Source organism: Manis pentadactyla, chromosome 14 (genome assembly GCF_030020395.1).
Source record: "Manis pentadactyla isolate mManPen7 chromosome 14, mManPen7.hap1, whole genome shotgun sequence".
Taxonomy (NCBI): domain Eukaryota; kingdom Metazoa; phylum Chordata; class Mammalia; order Pholidota; family Manidae; genus Manis; species Manis pentadactyla.
In genome coordinates this window covers 1,258,324-1,282,244 of record NC_080032.1, presented here as the reverse complement: position 1 = coordinate 1,282,244, position 23,921 = coordinate 1,258,324, and the positions used below count along the sequence as shown (strand labels likewise).

The 23,921-nt window shown below is 45.1% G+C and overlaps 1 protein-coding gene across 1 annotated transcript in view; it reads left to right on the top strand.

The window, feature by feature from the left end:
• The first annotated feature begins 2,547 nt into the window (after nt 1–2,547).
• The window catches only part of NINL (ninein like), a 118,656-nt gene continuing 97,282 nt past the window's right edge, over nt 2,548–23,921 (top strand). The window contains exon 1 of the mRNA XM_057492075.1: nt 2,548–2,713. Coding sequence (XP_057348058.1) covers nt 2,632–2,713 — 82 coding nt within the window. The 5' untranslated portion in view covers nt 2,548–2,631. The remainder of the gene's footprint in view (nt 2,714–23,921) is intronic.

Genomic DNA, 23,921 nt, shown 5'->3' with positions numbered 1-23,921 from the left:
TACAGGAAGATTCCATCTCAAAGCTAAAATTGCATTTAAAAAACCCAAGTTAAGAAGTTGTTAACATACTCTTTAGCAAACAGACAATAACTCAGCCCACCTCGAAGGAAGGGCAGACAGTCTTAACTGATATGCTCCCAAACCAGGAAGCTGCTTCCTCGGAGGGAACCTGAGCAGTCAATTTGTGTTAAGCTGTAAGTCCAGGGAGAGGAAATCCCATGGCAAAATACCTCTAAAACCAAAGTCAGTCAAAGGAAGAAATGAAGTTTAAAATCCGTTTATTGCTCATAAACTGCAGTCCGGGGCCTTCTCTCTTTTGTTCTCCAGCAGCAGCAAAACCAGCCCTCTGGTCACTTCTCAGATACAGGTAAGCCCTCAGTTGCCCAGGTAATTACCAATGATATGCAGAGAAACTTCTCCCCACCTGTGAATGCCTGTTGATATGCAGATGTACTAAAGGCAGGTGAGATATTCTGGAAATATTACAATTTTCCCCACATAAGCTAATTTTGCTGAACTACCTGGAAGACTGGCAAGAAGTAACAATGTCTCATCAAAGATACTTGAGACCACTGTAACAATTCCACAACCCCCAGCCCTCCCTCACATTCCTGAACAATCCTTAAAAGGGGGAACCCCCAACCTTTCAGTGTGTACCTCCCTCTGAGTTCGCCTGCACCTTCTAAGTACGTAGACGTTTTCTCCAACCTTTCAGGGTGCTCCACTCTCTGTGATACCGCCTGCACTTTCTCTATAAGTAACTTTAAATAAAACCTTTACCCTGCTTCACTACAGTGTCTCTGCCCCTCAATTCTTTGTTACAGCGAGGGCAAGAACCAAGGAAAATACACAACACTCCCCCCTAACATTTGGTGCCGCGCCTTGGATGGATTTCCATCTCCAGTAAGCCGTAACTGACCTCTCCCAACAAAACGACAGCCCTGCAGGGCGGGGGGTGGTGGTGATTGTGCGACCCGGTGCCCTTTCTGGCCTCACCACTCTGCGTGCTCCTGCTCCCAACCGCCAGCAGTCACCCTGCATCCACTAGGCTTGGATCCTGGCCAGCTTCCTGCAGCCCCTGCCCATATCTTTCCCACACTTCCCTCTGGCCTTCACGTGTAGTGCCGCCTGCCCGGTGACCTGTCCTGGTCACCCGCGCCCTGCATGCCTCGCGCCCTCTGCCACTTGGCTTCTCCTCAGCAAGGGTAACTAACTAACATTTTTCTAGCTTACGGAACTTCCGGAATTGTTCCCCGCTGTAAGATAAATTTTAGCCGAAATAAGCAGGCGAAGAGAGGCAGCAAAGGGCCAGGTAGTTTATTTGAATGCCACTCCCGGGTGATGTTCCGCAGTCTGGGTACTACAGGCTGGGGAAGTCACACCCGGTCAGGGAGGTGGGGGCTTATAAGGGAATAGGAGGGGGAGGAGTGGGCAAGCTATCCTAGGGGGCGTGGAGAGGTATGATTGGCTAAGGGTGACATAATAGACAACTAGAAACTTTTCTCCTTCCAAGAGGGAGGAGGCTGACATCCGGGTCTTAGCTGGCACATCAGAAGGATGGAATTCAGGAAGAGCTGTCCCCCTTTCCATATAAGGCACGGACCTTGGGGTCTGGTCTGTTCTCCCCCTATGGTATCTCTCTGTTCTGTTTGCATGTCCTTGTTTTTCTTTCCTTGAGCCCAACACCCACCGCAGCCCTAGTCTAGGCCCCTGGGACAATGCCTCCTACCGCTTGGTGCTCAGTAAAGAGCGATGTACTGAGTGTATGACGGGAAGACAGGACGGGGAAGACCCGGGGTCTTGCGGTTCCTGCACCGCGCAATTGAGGCATTAGGCGCTGTGGGTAAAATTGTAACATTTCCAGAACATTTCCCTTGGCTTTAGTACATCTACATATCAATAGGCGTTCAGAGGTGGAAAGAAGTCTGGCTTTAGTGCGTTTACATCATTTCTCAGGGTGGAGAGAGAGTTCATCTCCCAATCAATGGGTAATCAATTACCTCGGCGACGGAGAGCTCATCTGGACGTGAGAGGTGACCGGGAAAGCCGGTTTTGCTGCTGTTGGAGAAGAGAGATGGGCCAGACTGCAGTTTGTAAGCAATAAATGGGTTTTAGACTTTATTTCTCCCTTTGACTCATTTTGGTTTTAGAGGTATTTTGCCCCGGGATTTCCTCTCCCTGGACTTACAGGCTCGCCTGGCGGCTCCTCGGTTTGTTTCCAGAAAAGGCTGTCAGCCCGTGAGCAGCGGGAACCCAACCCCGCGGCGGACACGCCGCTCACAGGGACGGCGCGGGAACTCACTCCTGGGGACCCCAGCCTGCCCGGGGCCGGGAGGAGCCCAGGCCCAGCACGGCCCCCGGGGCCACCGCGCCCTCTGGCCCGTCCAACCGGTACACCAGCCCCGCCCGCCCAGGCCGCGGGGACACAGGCACCGTCCCGTCCGTCCACGGCCCGCCCCTAGCCCTCAGCCTGGCGCATGGTGGGGCGGAGCCGGGCGGTGCCTGGGGCGAGAGGCGCGGCCCCTGGGCCTCCAGACGCACAGAGGGCGGTGGACTCCGGGTCAGTGCCGCGGCCCCAGCGCCCGTCCCCACGTCCGTGTTCCGCGTGGCGCCCCGGCGTCGGTGGGAGGCATGGAACGCCCTGCGGACCGTGGCGCCCTCCCGGCCACGGGTCCCACAGCCGCCCGCGCCCCGAGCCTGCGCCCCAGGTTCGGTAAGTCGCTCGCGGCCTGCTCGTCCGGCCGGGGAGTGCGGGGTGGGGCCGCGTTAAATAAGGAACCGGCGCCCGCCCGGAGCGGGCGGTACAGCCCGGGTCTGCGCGCCGGCCTCCCTCCCCTTCGCCTAGGTGGGCGGGAAACTTCGGGCAGGGTCAGCGGTGTGCGGCGTGTGCCCGATGCCCGCGCCTGGCTCCCCAGACGCGCCGCTGGCCAGGGCCGCGACCCCCGCCCGCCGGGCCCAGAGCTGCCGCCCGTCGCCGCGTAGCCCGCGCCCTAGTGCGGCCAGCAGGGCAGCGAGGCCGCAGCAGCATCCCCCGTGCGCAGCGCTGCACCGCAGTGGGGATCCTTTGTAGGACCGTGTGGGGCGCGGCAGAAGCCAAGCCCCGCCTCCCGGCCCAGTCTTGGGCCTCCGGCGCACCAACAGCTGGTTCACAGCCTGCGGCATCCGGCTGGGCTGGGGAGACAGCGCCCCTGGTGTCCGCCCCTATGTTCCTGGCACGGTATTGGTTTGGCACCTGCCAGTCACCGAGGTCCCGCCCCTAAGGGTCCCCACGGGCGGGGCCTGTAGGGGCGGTGACCCCGCGCTGAGGCTGCCAGGAGTGGCGTTGGGCAGTGCTTTTCCCCCAGCGCGCGGGAGCGCGGACACAGGGGCTGGTGCCCGCGGCCGGGTGTTCGGGACGGGCAGGCTCAGGAAGGGTGGACACGGAGAGGTGTTCGCCCAGCCTGCGCTTCCATTGTATTTGTTCGTGGGTTTAACGGGACGCACAGGGGCGTACCGGGCGGTGGCCCTGGGGACCGTGGTTTGGAGGGAGACGCCGCCCTGCGGGGTTGAGCCTGGCGCGCGTCGTTTTCCCGAGTCGCCCCTTGCCTCTTCTGAGTGTGCTCAGTGACCGCACGTGGAGTCGGCCCCATCTCGGTGGTAATGCTCAAAAATCGTGCTCTGGCGTGAATGCCGGCTTGCCCGGGAGCTCCGTGTAGGGCTGTGTGTGCACAAGACGTATACGAAGAAAGGTCGCTTGGTCCCTTTGTGCTGTAGGTGACGCAGGGCATGCGGGACAGGTGTGGGGGCCCGGAGGGAACGGCGAGCTGGGGGGCGTGGAGAAGGTGAAGATGATGCCGGGGTTCTTGTTCACGAAGCCGAAGAATGAGCTTCACAAACACTCAAGGTAGGAGAGCAAGGTACAGGCGTTTATTTAGAGAGAATGTGAGGACAGGGCTCCCAGCTCATGCCCGGAGGGGACAAGAGAGTCCGTGGTGGTGCGTTGTCTAGGGGGTTTTATAGGCAGTTGAGAGACCAAGAGTTAGGGAGGTGGATCCACCAGATGGTCTCTAAGTGTTCATTTTTAAAGAGACACTAAGTTTCTTATCAGTTTTCCAGACTATTTTGTGGAGTTAACATAAGAAATTTACTGTTTTGATCCTTTTTCAGAATAGCAGTTTCTTGGTTTGGGAGCATATCTGTCAAGGCTGCTTGTCTTGCTTTCAAGGTGAGCTGAGTTACTGCCTTGATTAGGGCTGGAGAAGGAAAAGCAGCATCTGGGTAAAGTTAAAGATAAACTTTGCCTTTCAGCCACTAAAGTGAATTTTACAACAGCCTCATTTAATTGACACAAACAAGACACGGGCTGTGCTGAGGTATTTTCTTATCTGGGGGATGTTCAAACATTCCAGGCCCGGTTATTCTTGGCTTTTTAGTTTTTAACTAATCTTCATGGAAGAATGGTTATATTCCTAGTTTAATATTTTACTTTAGAGAATTAATGTGACTGTCTTTGTTTAATTGTTTAATATGGAGTTTTGGTGGGGGTCTTTTTCCAGAGGCCCTCACCCTGCTCTGACTACACCCACGGTCTCTGTCTCAAAATGATGTTCGGGGGCTCAGGGCCGGCCCTCTCCGCAGGAAGGAGGGATTATGAGTGATGGTGTTTCTACCCAAAGCGTTGCTGTGACTTCCAGGTGTCTCCCATTGTACTCAGAATGCTTTCAAAAGCAGCACGTTTAAGAAAAATCAATACTGGTTAAAAGTAAAAGTGGTGTGGTAAAAAGAACACTAAGTCAGCAGCCACGCAGTCTTAACAACTGTGTGCAAGAGTATGTGGATAGTAAAAGAAAAGCCAAGGCAGTTAGAGACGCGTTCTGCACAGTGCTGACCCTTTTCTGTTTGTTTTATGCACCATCCATTAGTAGTTGAAGCTACGAAAGATTGACCTCTTTATAACATTGGCAAAGAAAGTGGGCTATTTATTTACAGTTCACTTTCTCTGAAAAATAGAGGATAATTGATCCGCAGAAAGCAGTTCAAAAGAACCTGAACATCAGAAGACACGTGATATAATGAATCGTAACAAATAGTATTTGGTTATTCATATGACCATATATGTATTTCTCAGGTGTTTGTCAATCTTCATCTCCAGTTCCTGAAAACACTGTAGAGCCTTAAACATGTATTGGGTGCCTTTTCATGTTAATGAGAGTTTTGTACCCCATCCAGGGTCAGGGGCTGGAGGCTGGGTCAGCCATTGGCCATTGATTTAGCCAATCATGACTGTGCAAAGAAGCCTCACAAACCCCTGGGAGGAGCTGATGGCTCCCTTGGATCCGCAGCTCAGTCGGGGAGAGCTTCTCTGCTGGGGGAACCGGAGCCCCTTCACCTGCCGCGAGCCAGGCCCCAACCTCCGCCAGGACAGAGGCCCCTTTATTTGGGACCTCACCCTGTGTATCTCTTCATCTGGCTGTTACTTTGTATGTTTTTGGTACCCTTTATTTAACTGGTAAAGGTAAGTTTTTTTCCTGAGTTTTGTGAGCTGCTCTAGCAAATTAGTCGAGCCTAAGAGGGAGGTTGTGGGAATCTCCAGCCTGTAGCTGGTAAGTCGGAAGTGCAAGGAACTGCCTGGGGCTGAGATCTGTGCCTGGAGTTGGGGGTGGAGGGCAGCCTTGTAGGTCGGAGCTCTTGGAGAATCTGATGTGGTCTCTGGGCAGATACTGTGAGAGTTCAGTTGAGCTCTGGGACACCCCGGTGCTGTTTGAGAATTGCTAGTGACTGTGGCTCCTAAAGGGAGGGGGTTCCCCACTTGGGGCAAGTTCACTATGGATCCATTGATACCGGAGTAACAGAAGGGCAAGGGTCGATGAAGACTGTGTATCCATTCCTCAGGGCTCAATCTCTCTCCTGGTGAATGAACCGCGGCTGCTCCCAGGTCTTTCCTCTCTGGCGTTGGTGTGCTCTGCTTCCCTTGGCCCCTTCCTCTGCCAGGAACTCCATGGTCAGGTCCCTGGTGACTGGTGGGTGCCACCACTTACCAGATGGAAGGGAAGGACAGAATGGCTGTTTCCTCTCCACCCCTACCCTTGACCAGCAATTACATGTGGGACTGGTGGCTCCACAGTTATCATCACATTGTGCAAACAGGCCCTTCTATGCGTATTACTATCAGGCCCAGATGGAAATTCTGGTTGAAAACTTCCATGTAACCCACAGCCTTCTAATCTCCACTCACCATGTTTGTAAGGTTGCTGGTCTGGGGTGTTTCTGTTTTGTTAGACTTTTGATTTCTTTTCTTTTCTCTGAGCAGTTGGGGATCTTTAAGTAGTGCTCTGTGAAGAACATCAAAGACTTCCTATTTTCTTTTTAGATATAAAATCTATATACCTTACTTTTTTCTTCCATCCCCTCCACTGCTTACCACCATTCCTCTCGGGGTGAATATGCAGTGGGGTCTCTGGTCAGAGCTTCACCACTGGTTCCCTGGTGCGGAGTTGTGTGGGAGGGGCAGTCGTTAACCATGCGGTCTTTCCATGTGCACCCTGCCCTGAAAAACTCTTAAGTTTGGATTTGGATTTCTCTAGTGATTAGGAAGACTTTACCTAAGAAACATTTGCTTTTTTTTTCTGTAATGAAAAGTAAGGTTATGTAGGTAATCGACCTCTGTTTCCAGGATGTCTGGAAGGCATTGTTCTAGGGAGTGAGATCCCTGTGGCTGACCTGGGGGTGTAGCTGCTCATAATGGATGAGGCAGGAGCCTCCATAGTAGCATCCCTATTTTTTTTTTTAATAATTATTTTTTTATTGAAGGGTAGTTGACGCACAGTATTACATTACATTAGTTTCAAGTGTACAACACAGTGGTAGAACATTTATATACATAATTCGAGGTTCCAGCTATCACCCTACCAAGCTGTTACAATATTTTGACTATATTCCTTATGCTATACATTACATCCCTGTTACTAATTTATTTTACCATTGGAAGTCTGTCCTTTTTTTTTCTTTTTTTTTTTGTGAGGGCATCTCTCATATTTATTGATCAAATGGTTGTTAACGACAATAAAATTCTGTATAGGGGAGTCAATGCTCAATGCACAATCATTATTCCACCCCAAGCCTAATTTTTGTCAGTCTCCAATCTTCTGAGGCATAACAAACAAGTTTTTACATGTAGAACAAATTCTTACATAATGAATAAGTTACATAGTGAACAGTACAAGGGCAGTCATCACAGAAACTTTCGGTTTTGCTCATGCATTGTGAACTATAAACAGTCAGTTCAAATATGAATACTCATTTGGTTTTTATACTTGATTTATATGTGGATACCACATTTCTCTCTTTATTATTATTATTTTTAATAAAATGCTGAAGTGGTAGGTAGATACAAGATAAAGGTAGAAAACATAGTTTAGTGTTGTAAGAGAGCACATGTAGATGATCAGGTGTGTGCCTGTAGACTATGTGTTAATCCAAGCTAGACCAGGGCAATAAAACATCCACGTATGCAGAAGATTTCTCTCAGAATGGGGGAGTGAGGTTCTAAGCCTCACCTCTGTTGATCCCCAATTTCTCACCTGATGGCCCCCCTGCGACTGTGCCTGTCTTAGGTTGTTCCTCCCTTGAGGAATCTTACCCGTCTCTGGCTAACCAGTCATCTTCGGGGCCATACAGGGAAATGTGAAGTTGGTAAGTGAGAGGGGAGCCTTATTGTTTGAAAAGGTTAGCTTTTTACATCTTTGCATATTTATGCCCTGTGGCTTCTATGCCCAGCATTTGTCTTGAGGTATCTTTACCACTTGGAAGAATTATGATACTCGATAAATTTGATACGAGGCACGAATTCTATTTAAGGGTTGTAATTAGGAAGGAAGAAGAAAAGCTGTAGAAGTAGCAGGCGGAAGAAAACATGGGAAGATTGATTATTTCTTTGGCATATCTTCTTGTAGAGTAACTTCAGCATGTATAGGTTTTAAGCTACTACTTAAATTGCGCACACACATTAACATAATAGGAGTATAGTTACATAACCAAAGCATATCTGTAATTACCAGCCATCTCCAGTGAAACCGAGAAAACCAGTTAGGCACCTTAGGCATTTGTGAAAACTTATCTATGATATGGTGGATATTGTCCAACTGAACTTGAACAGTCTGAGAGAAATCAGACAAATTAAAACAACCCATTCCTGGGGACTGTTCACATGCCATATGTTCTTTTAACAGTAAATAGTTTGTAGTTGTAAGACTTTGGAGCGCTACAATTTGCACTTCTCCAAATTCTTGGTTGAGTTCCAACAGTATAGATCCAGTCCAATTTTGTTGTTTTACTGTATGTACAGGCCAGCTTAGATATCTCCTTCCTCATTCCCATGGCAAGTCCAGGAACTGGTGGGATGAGTGCATCTACAGCTGTAGCAGTGCGTGGATCTTTGTTGGGGTTTTTTGATGATCATCTTCTGGCATGAGTCTTCCAGAGAGTGCAGATGTTGGAAGTTCTTTTTCATATTGTATCTTAGTTCATTTTCGGGGTAGCCCAATTAGGCTTTGATCCTCTGTATAAACACAAACAGACCCTTTGCCTACACTTTTATATGCCCTTTATACCCTTGTGTAGAACTCGTTGGAGGTTACCACACAGGAACTGCCCTTTTTTTTTTTTTTTTTTTTTTTGCTATCACTAATCTACACTTACATGACGAATATTATGTTTACTAGGCTCTCCCCTATACCAGGTCTCCCCTATAAACCCCTTTACAGTCACTGTCCATCAGCATAGCAAAATGTTGTAGAATCACTACTTGCCTTCTCTGTGTTGTACAGCCCTCCCTTTTCTCCTACCCCCCCATGCATGTTAATCTTAATACCCCCCTACTTCTCCCCCCCATTTCCCTCCCTACCCACCCATCCTCCCCAGTCCCTTTCCCTTTGGTACCTGTTAGTCCATTCTTGAGTTCTGTGATTCTGCTGCTGTTTTGTTCCTTCAGTTTTTCCTTTGTTCTTATATTCCACAGATAAGTGAAATCATTTGGTATTTCTCTTTCTCCGTTTGGCTTGTTTCACTGAGCATAATACCCTCCAGCTCCATCCATGTTGCTGCAAATGATTGGATTTGCCCTTTTCTTATAGCTGAGTAGTATTCCATTGTGTATATGTACCACATCTTCTTTATCCATTCATCTATTGATGGACATTTAGGTTGCTTCCAATTCTTGGCTATTGTAAATAGTGCTGCAATAAACATAGGGGTGCATCTGTCTTTCTCAAACTTGATTGCTGCATTCTTAGGGTAAATTCCTAGGAGTGCAATTCCTGGGTCAAATGGTAAGTCTGTTTTGAGCATTTTGATGTACCTCCATACTGCTTTCCACAATGGTTGAACTAACTTACATTCCCACCAGCAGTGTAGGAGGGTTCCCCTTTCTCCACAGCCTCGCCAACATTTGTTGTTGTTTGTCTTTTGGATGGCAGCCATCCTTACTGGTGTGAGGTGATACCTCATTGTAGTTTTAATTTGCATTTCTCTGATAATTAGAGATGTGGAGCATCTTTTCATGTGTCTGTTGGCCATCTGTATTTCTTTTTTGGAGAACTGTCTGTTCAGTTCCTCTGCCCATTTTTTAATTGGGTTATTTGTTTTTTGTTTGTTGAGGCGTGAGAGCTCCTTATATATTCTGGACGTCAAGCCTTTATCGGATGTGTCATTTTCAAATATATTCTCCCATACTGTAGGGATCCTTCTTGTTCTATTGATGGTGTCTTTTGCTGTACAGAAGCTTTTCAGCTTAATATAGTCCCACTTACTCATTTTTGCTGTTGTTTTCCTTGCCCGGGGAGATATGTTCAAGAAGAGGTCACTCATGTTTATGTCTAAGAGGTTTTTGCCTATGTTTTCTTCCAAGAGTTTAATGGTTTCATGGCTTACATTCAGGTCTTTGATCCATTTTGAGTTTACTTTTGTATATGGGGTTAGACAATGGTCCAGTTTCATTCTCCTACATGTAGCTGTCCAGTTTTGCCAGCACCACCTGTTAAAGAGACTGTCATTTCGCCATTGTATGTCCATGGCTCCTTTATCAAATATTAATTGACCATATATGTCTGGGTTAATGTCTGGATTCTCTAGTCTGTTCCATTGGTCTGTGGCTCTGCTCTTGTGCCAGTACCAAATTGTCTTGATTACTATGGCTTTATAGTAGAGCTTGAAGTTGGGGAGTGAGATCCCCCCTACTTTATTCTTCTTTCTCAGGATTGCTTTGGCTATTCGGGGTCTTTTGTGTTTCCATATGAATTTTTGAATTATTTGTTCCAGTTCATTGAAGAATGTTGCTGGTAGTTTCATAGGGATTGCATCAAATCTGTATATTGCTTTGGGCAGGATGGCCATTTTGACGATATTAATTCTTCCTAGCCACGAGCATGGGATGAGTTTCCATCTGTTAGTGTCCCCTTTAATTTCTCTTAAGAGTGACTTGTAGTTTTCAGAGTATAAGTCTTTCACTTCTTTGGTTAGGTTTATTCCTAGGTATTTTATTTTTTTTGATGCAATTGTGAATGGAGTTGTTTTCCTGATTTCTCTTTCTGTTGGTTCATTGTTAGTATACAGGAAAGCCACAGATTTCTGTGTGTTGATTTTGTATCCTGCAACTTTGCTGTATTCCGATATCAGTTCTAGTAGTTTTGGGGTGGAGTCTTTAGGGTTTTTTATGTACAGTATCATGTCATCTGCGAATAGTGTTAGTTTAACTTCTTCTTTACCAATCTGGATTCCTTGTATTTCTTTATTTTGTCTGATTGCCGTGGCTAGGACCTCCAGTACTATGTTAAATAACAGTGGAGAGAGTGGGCATCCCTGTCTAGTTCCTGATCTCAGAGGAAATGCTTTCAGCTTCTCGCTGTTCAATATAATGTTGGCTGTGGGTTTATCATAGATGGCCTTTATTATGTTGAGGTACTTGCCCTCTATTCCCATTTTGCTGAGAGTTTTTAACATGAATGGATGTTGAACTTTGTCAAATGCTTTTTCAGCATCTATGGAGATGATCATGTGGTTTTTGTCTTTCTTTTTGTTGATGTGGTGGATGATGTTGATGGACTTTCGAATGTTGTACCATCCTTGCATCCCTGGGATGAATCCCACTTGGTCATGGTGTATGATCCTTTTGATGTATTTTTGAATTCGGTTTGCTAATATTTTGTTGAGTATTTTTGCATCTACGTTCATCAGGGATATTGGTCTGTAGTTTTCTTTTTTGGTGGGGTCTTTGCCTGGTTTTGGTTTTAGGGTGATGTTAGCTTCATAGAATGAGTTTGGGAGTATCCCCTCCTCCTCTATTTTTTGGAAAACTCTAAGGAGAATGGGTATTATGTCTTCCCTGTATGTCTGATAAAATTCCGAGGTAAATCCATCTGGCCCGGGAGTTTTGTTCTTTGGTAGTTTTTTGATTACCGCTTCAATTTCATTGCTGGTAATTGGTCTGTTTAGATTTTCTGTTTCTTCCTGGGTCAATCTTGGAAGGTTATATTTTTCTAGGAAGTTGTCCATTTCTCCTAGGTTTCCCAGCTTGTTAGCATATAGGTTTTCATAGTATTCTCCAATAATTCTTTGCATTTCTGTGGGGTCCGTCGTGATTTTTCCTTTCTTGTTTCTGATACTGTTGATTTGTGTTGACTCTCTTTTCTTCTTAATAAGTCTGGCTAGAGGCTTATCTATTTTGTTTATTTTCTCAAAGAACCAGCTCTTGGTTTCATTGATTTTTGCTATTGTTTTATTCTTCTCAATTTTATTTATTTCTTCTCTGATCTTTATTATGTCCCTCCTTCTGGTGACCTTAGGCCTCATCTGTTCTTCTTTTTCCAATTTCGATAATTGTGACATTAGACCATTCATTTGGGATTGCTCTTCCTTTTTTAAATATGCTTGGATTGCTATATACTTTCCTCTTAAGACTGCTTTTGCTGCGTCCCACAGAAGTTGGGGCTTAGTGTTGTTGTTGTCATTTGTTTCCATATATTGCTGGATCTCCATTTTGATTTGGTCATTGATCCATTGATTATTTAGGAGCGTGTTGTTAAGCCTCCATGTGTTTGTGAGCCTCTTTGCTTTCTTTGTACAGTTTATTTCTAGTTTTATGCCTTTGTGGTCTGAAAAGTTGGTTGGTAGGATTTCAATCTTTTGGAATTTTCTGAGGCTCTTTTTGTGGCCTAGTATGTGGTCTATTCTGGCGAATGTTCCATGTGCACTTGAGAAGAATGTATATCCCGCTGCTTTTGGATGTAGAGTTCTATAGATGTCTATTAGGTCCATCTGCTCTACTGTGTTGTTCAGTGCTTCCGTGTCCTTACTTATTTTCTGCCCAGTGGATCTATCCTTTGGGGTGAGTGGTGTGTTGAAGTCTCCTAGAATGAATGCATTGCAGTCTATATCCCCCTTTAGTTCTGTTAGTATTTGTTTCACATATGCTGGTGCTCCTGTGTTGGGTGCATATATATTTAGAATGGTTATATCCTCTTGTTTGACTGAGCCCTTTATCATTATGTAGTGTCCTTCTTTATCTCTTGTTACTTTCTTTGTTTTGAAGTCTATTTTGTCTGATATTAGTACTGCAACCCCTGCTTTCTTCTCACTGTTGTTTGCTTGAAATATGTTTTTCCATCCCTTGACTTTTAGTCTGTACATGTCTTTGGGTTTGAGGTGAGTTTCTTGTAAGCAGCATATAGATGGGTCTTGCTTTTTTATCCATTCTGTTACTCTGTGTCTTTTGATTGGTGCATTCAACCCATTAACATTTAGGGTGACTATTGAAAGATATGTACTTATTGCCATTGCAGGCTTTAAATTCGTGGTTACCAAAGGTTCAAGGTTAGCCTCTTTAGTATCTTACGGCCTAACTTAGCTCGCTTATTGAGCTGTTATATACACTGTCTGGAGATTCTTTTCTTCTCTCCCTTCTTGTTCCTCCTCCTCGATTCTTCATATGTTGGGTGTTTTGTGCTGTGCTCTTTCTAGGAGTGCTCCCATCTAGAGCAGTCCCTGTAAGATGTTCTGTAGTGGTGGTTTGTGGAAAGCAAATTCCCTCAGCTCTTGTTTGTCTGGGAATTGTTTAATCCCACCGTCATATTTGAATGATAGTCATGCTGGATACAGTATCCTTGGTTCAAGGCCCTTCTGTTTCATTGTATTAAATATATCATGCCATTCTCTTCTGGCATGTAAAGTTTCTGTTGAGAAATCTGACGTTAGCCTGATGGGTTTCCCTTTATAGGTGACCTTTTTCTCTCTAGCTGCCTTTAAAACTCTTTCCTTGTCCTTGATCTTTGCCATTTTAATTATTATGTGTCTTGGTGTTGTCCTTCTTGGATCCTTTCTGTTGGGGGTTCTGTGTATTTCCGTGGTCTGTTCGATTACTTCCTCCCCCAGTGTGGGGAAGTTTTCAGCAATTATTTCTTCTAAGATACTTTCCATCTCTTTTCCTCTCTCTTCTTCTTCTGGGACCCCTATAATACGGATATTGTTCCTTTTGGATTGGTCACACAGTTCTCTTAACATTGTTTCATTCCTGGAGATCCTTTTGTCTCTCTCTATGTCAGCTTCTATGCGTTCCTGTTCTCTGATTTCAATTCCATCAATGGCCTCTTGCATTCTATCCATTCTGCTTATAAACCCTTCCAGAGTTTGTTTCATTTCTGCGATCTCCTTTCTGGCATCTGTGATCTCTTTCCGGACTTCATCCCATTTCTCTTGCGTATTTCTCTGCATCTCTGTCAGCATGTTTATGATTCTTATTTTGAATTCTTTGTCAGGAAGACTGGTTAGGTCTGTCTCCTTCTCTGGTGTTGTCTCTGTGATCTTTGTCTGCCTGTAGCTTTGCCTTTTCATGGTGATAGGAATAGTCTGCAGAACTGGGACGAGTGACGGCTGGAAGGACTTCCTTTCTTGTTGGTTTGTGGCCCTCCTCTCCTGGGAGAACAGCGGCCTCTAGTGGCTTGTGCTGCGCAGCTGCGTGCAGACAGGGTTTCTGCTTCCTGCCCGGCTGCTATGGAGTTAATCTCCGCTGTTGCCGTGGGCGTGGCCTGGCTCGGGCACCCCCTTCGCGAGGCGCTGGGTTCTCTCAGGTGCGGATGTGGTCTGGATATTGTCCTGTGTCCTCTGGTCTTTATTCTAGGAAGGGTTGTCTTTGTTATATTTTCATAGATATATGTTGTTTTGGGAGGAGATTTCCGCTGCTCTACTCACGCCGCCATCTTCCGCCCCTCCCTTCAGCATCCCTATTTTAAGGGAAGGGGCCTTTCTTTTTTTTTTTTTTTTAAGTATTAGGATTCACTTACCCAGGATCTCTGACATTTTGGAAAAGAAAGAAAAAGGTTTTTATATGAAGTCTCTTCTGGGGTTTCTAGTTTCCAAAGAGAAGCGGATGCTCCAGCTGGCTGACTGATGGGAGCTCTGGGTGGTTCTGCGGCTGGTGGTCCCAGCCCTCTAAGGGTAAGGAGGGCTTGTCTTCTGCAGCGTGAGTGTGCATTGCCAGCAGCCTTTGGGAAAGTGCCCTTCTGCCCCCCTGCTTGGTCTAGCTCTGGCTCCTGTCTTTTGCTTCAAAGACAGTAATCTAGGTTACTGGCCCTCAGTGCTTTCTGCAGTGTATCTGTACCCACATCTCTGCTCCTTCACAGGAACCTCCTGGGAGGAGGCGACTGACCACCTCTGTTTAATGGGGAGCAGTGCTTTCCTCAGGTTTCTGAGACCACTGTGGGCTGCTGTGAGAGAGAGGGAGACTACAGCCTCTTAGACCAGTTGTTTTCTAATTGTGTTGTTTTTCACACCTTTGCTGTTACAATGGGAGTGAGGTTGACACCCTTTAGGAAGCTAATGATCACAGACCGATAAACTGAAATTGTTTTGTTTACTGACACTGGACTCAAATGCCTTAGCATTTGTAAACCTGCAGCACGTTAATTAATTGAAATTCAATACATGTTATATTCCATTTTTCCCATTCTCAGAGGGCAGCCAGACCTTGCTGTTCTCTTGCTTTCTGGAGGGTGTATGTGACAGGGCTGAAGGGAAATGTTTCTGGAAAATAACCACCTTCCCTTTAAATAATGTAGCACACTGTGTAAGTCCATTCACCTGTTGAGGTTGTCAGGATTGTTTACAGTTTCGGGCAGCTTTAAATACAGCTGCTTGACATGAACATTTGTATACACGTTTTGTGTGAACATGTTTTCATTCATTTGAGGGTAAATACTGGGTGATGGCATTGCTGGGTCACATGGTAAGTCTGTGTTTAATTTGGTAAGAAATCACTTTCTTTCCAGAGTCGCCCTACCATTTTGCATTTCCACCAGCAATGTCTGGGAGTTTCATTGGCTCTCCTTGCTACCTTTTGGTTTTGGAATTCTTAAAAATTTTACCTCTAGCTATTTTAATACATGTGTAGTGATAATCTCCTTACAGTTTTAATTTGCAGTCCCCTGCTGGGGGTGATGTGGGGCATCATTTCATGTGCACATTTGCTGTCCATATATCTTCTTTGGAAATGGGTCCATTCAAGAGTTTTGCAAGCCTTCTTTTTCTAAAGTGTGTTGTTTTCTGATTGTTCAGTTTTAATACTTCCTGATTGTTCAGTTTTAATAGTTCTTTATAGATCCTCTATGCAAGTCATTTGCTAGATGTGTGGTTTGCAAAGGTTTTCTCCCACTCTATGGGTTGTCTTTTCATTCTCTGAGCAGTACCTTTCATAGTGCAAAATGTTTTAATTTTGCTGAAATGTCCACTTTATCGATATGTCTGGTATGGATTTGTTTTTTGGGTTTTTTTGGTATCATTAACCTACAATTACATGAAGGACATTATGTTTACTAGGCTCCCCCATTCACCAAGCCCCCCCGAAATACCTTCACAGTCACTGTCCATCAGCGTAGTAAGATGCTGTAAAGTCACTACTTGTCTTCTTTGTGTTGCACAGCCCTCCCTGGGCCCCACACACACTATACATGCCAATCGTAATGCCCCCTTTTTAAAATTTATTTATTTTTTTCTATTTTGGTATAATTAATCTACAATTACATGAAGAACATTGTTTACTAGGCTCCCCCTTCACCAAGTCCCCCGCACATACCCCTTCACAGTCACTGTCCATCAGTGTAGTAAGATGCTGTAGACTCACTACTTGTCTTCTCTGTGCTGCACAGCCCTCCCTAGGCCCGCCCCCCCCACTATACATGCTGATTGTAATGCCCGCTTTCTTTCCCCAACCCTTATCCCTCCCTTCCCACTCATCCTCCCCAGTCCCTTTCCCTTTGGTAACTGTGAGACCATTCTGGGGTTCTGTGATTCTGCTGCTGTTTTGTTCCTTCAGTTTTTCTTTGTTTTTATACTCCACATATGAGTGAAATCATTTGGTACTTGTCTTTTACTGCCTGGCTTATTTCACTGAGCATAATACCCTCTAGCTCCATCCATGTTGTTGCAAATGGTAGGATCTGTTTTTTTCTTATGGCTGAGTAGTATTCCATTGTGTATATGTACTACATTTTCTTTATCCATTCATCTACTGATGGACATTTAGGTTCCTTCCATATCTTGGCTATTGTAACTGGTGCAGCGATAAACATAGGGGTGCATGTGTGTTGTTCAAACTGCAGTGCTGCATTCTTATGGTAAATTCCTACAAGTGGAATTCCTGGGTCAAATGGTATGTCTATTTTGAGCATTTTGAGGAACCTCCATACTGCTTTCCACAATGGTTGAACTAATTTACATTCCCACCAGCAGTGTAGGAGGGTTCCCCTTTCTCCACAACCTCGCCAACATTTGTTGTTGTTTGTCTCTTTGATGATGACGATCCTTACTAGTGTGAGGTGATATCTCATTGTGGCTTTAATTTGCATTTCTCTGATGACAAGCAATGTGGAGCATCTTTTCATGTGTCTGTTGGCCATGTGAATTTCTTCTTTAGAGAACTGTCTATTCAGCTCCTCTGCCCATTTTTTAAATGAATTGTTTGCTTTTTGTTTGTAGGTGTATGAGCTCTTTATATATTTTGGATGTCAACGCTTTATCGGATCTGTCATTTATGAATATATTCTCCCATACTGTAGGATACCTTTCTGTTCGTTCTATTGATGGTGCCCTTTGCTGTACAGAAGGTTTTCAGCTTGATATAGTCCCACTTGTTCATTTTAGCTTTTGTTTCCCTTGCCCGGGGAGGTATGTTCAAGAAGAGGTCACTCATGTTTATGTCTAAGAGATTTTTGCCTATGTTTTTTTCTAAGAGTTTTATGTTTTCATGACTTACGTTCAAGTCTTTGATCCATTTCAAATTTACTTTTGTGTATGGGGTTAGACAGTGATCCAGTTTCATTCTCTTACATGTAGCTGTCCAGTTTTGCCTGCACCATCTGTTGAAGAGACTGTCATTTCCCCATTGTATGTCCATGGCTCCTTTATCGAATATTAATTGACCATATATGTTTGGGTTAATGTTTGGAGTCCCTATTCTGTTCCATTGGTCTGTGGTTCTGTTCTTGTGCCAGTACCAAATTGTCTTGAATACTGTGGCTTTGTAGTAGAGCTTGAAGTTGGGGAGTGAGATCTCCCCCACTTTATTCTTCCTTCTCAGGATTGCTTTAGTTATTCGGGGTCTTTGGTATTTCCATATGAATTTTTGAACTATTTGTTCCAGTTCATTGAAGAATGCTGTTGGTAATTTGATAGGGATTGCATCAAATCTGTATATTGTTTTGGGCAGGATGGCCATTTTGGCAGTATTAATTCTTCCTAGCCAGGAGCATGGAATGAGTTTCCATTTGTTAGTGTCCTCTTTAATTTCTCTTAAGAGTGTCTTATAGTTTTCAGGGTATAGGTCTTTCACTTCCTTGGTTAGGTATATTCCTCGGTGTTTTATTCTTTTTTGATGCTATTGTGAATGGAATTGTTTTCCTGATTTCTCTTTCTATTAGTTCATTGTTAGTGTATAGGAAAGCCACAAATTTCTGTGTGTTAATTTTGTATCCTGCAACGTTGCTGTATTCCGATATCAGTTCTAGTAGTTTTGGAGTGGAGTCTTTAGGGTTTTTTATGTACAATATCATGTCATCTGCAAATAGTGACAGTTTAACTTCTTCTTTGCCAATGTGGATTCCTTGTATTTCTTTGTTTTGTCTAATTGCCGTGGCTAGGACCTCCAGTACTATGTTGAATAACAGTGGGGAGAGTGGGCATCCCTGTCTTGTTCCCGATCTCAGAGGAAAAGCTTTCAGCTTCTCTCTGTTCAGTATGATGTTGGCTGTGGGTTTATTGTATATGGCCTTTATTATGTTGAGGTACTTGCCGTCTATACACATTTTGTTGAGAGTTTTTATCATGAATGGATGTTGAATTTTGTCGAATGCTTTTTCAGCATCTATTGAGATGATCATGTGGTTTTTGTCCTTCTTTTTGTTGATGTGGTGGATGATGTTGATGGATTTTCGAATGTTGTATCATCCTTACATCCCTAGGATGAATCCCACTTGGTCATGGTGTATGATCCTTTTGATGTATTTTTGAATTCCATTTGCTAATATTTTATTGAGTATTTTTGCATCTACGTTCATCAGGGATATTGGTCTGTAGTTTTCTTTTTTGGTGGGGTCTTTGCCTGGTTTTGGTATTAGGGTGATGTTGACTTCATAGAATGAGTTTGTGAGTATTCCCTCCTCTTCTATTTTTTGGAAAACTTTAAGGAGAATGGGTATTATGTCTTCTCTGTATGTCTGATAAAATTCTGAGGTAAATCCATCTGGCCCGGGGGTTTTGTTCTTGGGTAGTTCTTTGATTACCGTTTCAATTTCCTTGCTGGTAATTGGTCTGTTTAGATTTTCTGTTTCTTTCTGGGTCAGTCTTGGAAGGTTGTATTTTTCTAGGAAGTTGTCCTGCTGTGCCCCATTTCCTTGAGTCCCCCGTGTGGAGCCGCAGTCACCAGGCTCAGTCGCGAGATGTAAGAGCAAAACGGGTCTTCATTGGTAGTTCGAACTAGGGTCTCAGTGGCCCGTCAGAACACAGGACTCGGTCTGAGACCCTGAACAAAGTTCCCTTTTTGCTTTTATACTTTTGGAAAAATGGGCTTTCCAAGGGGGGTGGTTTATTGTGACCTTAGCTGATTGACTGAGGAGAGTCACGGTCTTGTTGCACAGGTCGCTGGGCATGGTTTCTGTGGGAATGGGCGTGGCCTGAGCGGGAAACTTCTTACTCAAGATGGAGGACACAGAACAAAAGGGAGGCAGTCCGGCTGGCTAGGGTCACGTAGGGGACATAGTTATTCAAGATGGAAGACACAAAATGGAGGCAGGGTTCCCACAGTCCATTTCTCCTAGGTTTCCCAGCTTGTTAGCATATAGGTTTTCATAGTATTCTCTAATAATTCTTTGTATTTCTGTGGTGTCCGTCGTGATTTTTCCTTTCTCATTTCTGATTCTGTTGATTTGTGTTGATTCTCTTTTTCTCTTAATAAGTCTGGCTAGAGGCTTATATATTTTGTTTATTTTCTTGAAGAACCTGTTCTTGGTTTCATTGATTTTTTCTATTGTTTTATTCTCAATTTTATTTATTTCTTCTCTGATCTTTATTGTCTCCCTCCTTCTGCTGACCTTAGGCCTCATTTGTTCTTCTCTTTCAATTTCGATAATTGTGACATTAGACTATTCATTTGGGATTGTTCTTCCTTCTTTAAATATGCCTGGATTGCTATATACTTTCCTCTTAAGACTGCTTTCGCTGCATCCCACACAAGTTCGGGCTTTGTGTTGTTGTCATTTGTTTCCATATATTGCTGGATCTCCATTTCAGTTTGGTTGTTGATCCGTTGATTATTTAGGAGCATGTTGTTAATCCTCAATGTGTTTGTGGGCCTTTTTGCTTTCTTTGTACAATTTAGTTCTAGTTTTATTCCTTTGTGGCCTGAAAAGTTGGTTGGTAGAATTTCAATCTTTTGGAATTTACTGAGGCTCTTTTTGTGGCCTAGTATGTGGTCTATTCTGGAGAATGTTTCATGTGCATTTGAGAAGAATGTGTATCCTGTTGCTTTTGGATGTAAAGTTCTATAGATGTCTATTAAGTCCATCTGTTCTACTGTGTTGTTCAGTACCTCCGTGTCCTTACTTATTTTCTGTCTGGTGGATCTGTCCTTTGGAGTGAGTGGTTTGTTGAAGTCTCCCAAAATGAATACATTGCATTCTATTTCCTCCTTTAGTTCTGTTAGTATTTGTTTCACATATGGTGGTGCTCCTGTATTGGGTGCATATATGTTTATAATGGTTGTATCCTCTTGTTGGACTGAGCCCTTTATCATTATGTAATGTCCTTCTTTATCTCTTGTTACTTTCTTTGTTTTAAAGTCTATTTTGGGACCCTCTTGTCCCCTCCTGGTGTGAGCCGGGAGCTCTGTCCTTTTACTGTATGTATCTCTAAATAAAAGCCTGTACCTTGCTCCTAAAAAAAAAAAAAAAGTCTATTTTGTCTTGATACTAGTACTGCAACTCCTGCTTTTTTTTCCCTGTTGTTTGCATGAAATATCTTTTTCCATCTCTTGACTTTTAATCTGTGCATGTCTTTGGGTTTGAGGTGAGTCTCTTGTAAGCAGCATATAGATGGGTCTTGCTTTTTTATCCATTCTATTACTCTGTGTCTTTTGATTGGTGCATTCAGTCTATTTACATTTAGGGTGATTATTGAAAGATACGTACTTATTGCCATTGCAGGCTTTAAGTTTGTGGTTACCAAAGGTTCAAAGTTAGCTTCTTTACTACCTTATTGTCTAAGTTAACTCACTTATTGAGCTATTATAAACACAGTCTGATGATTATTTCTCTCCCTTCTTATTCCTCCTCCTCCATTCTTCATATGTTGGGTGTTTTGTTCTGTGCTTTTTTTAGGAGTGCTCCCACCCAGAGCAGTCCCTGTAAGATGCCCTGTAGAGGTGGTTTGTGGGAGGCAAATTCCCTCAACTTTTGCTTTTCTGGGAATTGTTTAATCCCTCCTTCATACTTAAATCATAATCGTGCTGGATACAGTATCCTTCTATTTCATTGCATTAAATATATCATGCCAATGTCTTCTGGCCTGTAAGGTTTCTGTTGGGAAGTCTGATGATAGCCTGATGGGTTTTCCTTTGTAGGTGACCTTTTTTCTCTCTCTGGCTGCCTTTAATAGTCTGTCCTTGTCCTTGATCTGTGCCATTTTAATTATTATGTGTCTTGGTGTTGTCCTCTTTGGGTCCCTTCTGTTGGGAGTTCTGTGGGCTTCCATGGTCTGAGCAACTATTTCCTCCCCCAGTCTGGGGAAGTTTTCAGCAATTATTTCTTCAAAGACACTTTCTATCCCTTTTTCTCTCTCTCCTTCTTCTGGTACCCCTATAATGCGGATATTGTTCTTTTTGGATTGGTCACACAGTGCTCTTAATATTGTCTCATTTCTGGAGATCCTTTTATCTCTCTCTGCATCAGCTTCTATGCGTTCCAGTTCTCTAGTTTCTATTCCATTAATGGCCTCTTGCATCCCGTCCATTCTGCTTTTAAGTCCTTCCAGAGATTGTTTTATTTCTGTAGTGTCCCTTTGTACTTGCTCCTTTAGCTCTTGCATATTTCTCTGCAGATCCATCAGCATGTTTATGATTTTTATTCTAAATTCTTTTTCAGGGAGACTGGTTAGGTCTGTCTCTGCAGATTCTCTCTCAGGGGTTGTCTCAACTATCTTGGACTGGACTAAATTTTTTTGCCTTTTCATGGTGATAGCGGTGGCTGTAGGCAGGTTGCGGGTGTGTCAGCTGGGAGAAGAAAGTCCTTTCCTGCTTGCTGGATGCCTTTCCCTTCTCCGCTGCCTGTGTTGGTTACCTGCACTCCTGGATCAGCCACCGGGTTAATCCCCTAAGCTGCTGTGGGTGGGGTCTCCGTCAGAGCAGTGCAGAGCCCTGTGGGGAGTGGCAGGCACGCCGGGTGCACTCCTCCGCTATAACGGCACCCCTGCCGGGCAGCTGTGCATCAGGCTGGGATTCCGGTCAGCTGCTGGGAATGTGGCTGCTCCTGGGCTGCTCCTCCACTGCCGTCACTGCCAGCTCCCATGGGCTGCTACTGTGCCCCTCTGGCACCACCTCTGCTGGTCTGCATGGGCTGCTCCCAGGCCGCTCAGTCACCACTGGTGCCATGGGCTCACACAGGCCTCTCCCGTTCACCTCTGGTGCTGCCGGTGCACACTGGCCGCTCCCAGTCCCCTCTGGCGCCACTTCCCCTGGCGCGCGCTCCCACTCTCCCACTACTGGGCTGGTATGTCGGGGTCTGCGCCAGTTGGGGGACCAACTGGCAGGCTGCTTAGTGCTGTGAGGGGCTTCAAAGCTGTGCTGCCACCCAGGGGGTTAGAGTGCCTAAAGTTTCCCGGATTCCCAGCTGCTGGCTAAGTGTGCCAGGATGACTTCGTCCAGCTGTGGGGTCCCTGTCTCTTTAAGACTTGCAAAAAGCACTCTCTTTTCTTTTATCTCAGGGGCACCAGTTGCAGGGACCTGCCCACAGGTTTTGCTTTTCCATTTCCCTAATATCCAGCACCCCGTGCACCTTGTGTCTGCACTCTGGGTACGGATTTCTAGAGCTGGTTGTTTAGCAGTCCTGGGCTTTCACTCCCCGTTCCAACTCCTTTCTTCCCACCAGGTTCTGGGGCTGGGGGGGCATTCGGGTCCCACCTGGCCGCAGCTTGTATCTTACCCCCTTCGTGTGATGTTGAGTTCTTGCAGATGTAGATGTATCCTGGCTGTTGTACTGCATGCACTGGTGTCTCTTTTAGGAATAGTTGTATTTATTGTATTTTCATAAATATATATGTTTTGGGAGGATATTTCCACTGAACTACTCATGCCGCCATCTTGGCTCCACCCCTATATTTTTAACAAATATGTCTAAAGGAAAGCAAAAGCAGAATGTAGCTAAGGAATTTCTAAAGCTTGCATAAGAGACAGTCTAAGGTTTCACTTTGTTCTTTGTGGAACATACTCCTTCCCCTGTGTCTTCATTTTGACTCTTGGTTTTGATACATGAGATGAAGCACCAGCCCTGGTCTTGAAGGAGTGGCCTCATGTAGGAGAGGGACCTTGCCACTGGACCCTGCCCTCACTCCGGGTTCTCTCAAATACTTTGGATTGTCCAGCCACCTGTTAGAGTTTTAACAGCTCCCAGTAGTTGAGGGGTGTCCCAAAGAGGGGGGGAATCACAGTCAATATCCAGACTGTCAGAGTGATTGGAAGACAGCTTCTCAGGCAGCAGCTTTTAAAGTATGCAAATAGAAACAGGCCTATGGAACCACAGCATAAGTCCACTCCAGCTGATCTGGAGGTGTCCCTTGAGCACCAGGTGCAAAAATTGGTGCTCCAGACAAGTGTATAAGTTCCTTCTAGGGGACACCAATGAGCTGTAGCGAGGGAGAGTGCAAAGGTGGCCCCAGTGGCTGACATTTCCAGCATCATAGGCCCCTAGGTGTGTGGCAGGCCAGAAGTTTGCCCCTCAGGCTGAGGCTCAGGACAAGCACATAGTTCTTTTTCACAGAAAGAGTCAGGGGGAGGGTTTCAGCCCACTGTCTGCAGTGCCCTGGGTGATTGTCTGCCGCGAAGTGTCTCTGCCATTGGTGTAACCTGTGAGACCTCATGTGGATGAAGTGAAGGTTCCTGTGGCCAGGATCCTCACCTGGCCCTGGTCGGCTGACTCACTGTGCACATGTGGGCAATATGTTACTAGTGACTCTATATAAAGAGCTCCGCCCAGTGCTCTGGGCTGCTGCATGGCTTCAGGAGAGCAGAGATTGGTGTGGTGGCAGCACCGAGGATGGAGACTGAGACTGCTGTGGGGGCAGAGAGGCTCACAGGCAGAGGCTGGCTTGCTGCCTGCGGACTTGCTCTGAGTGGATGGGTATAGCAATTGACCTGC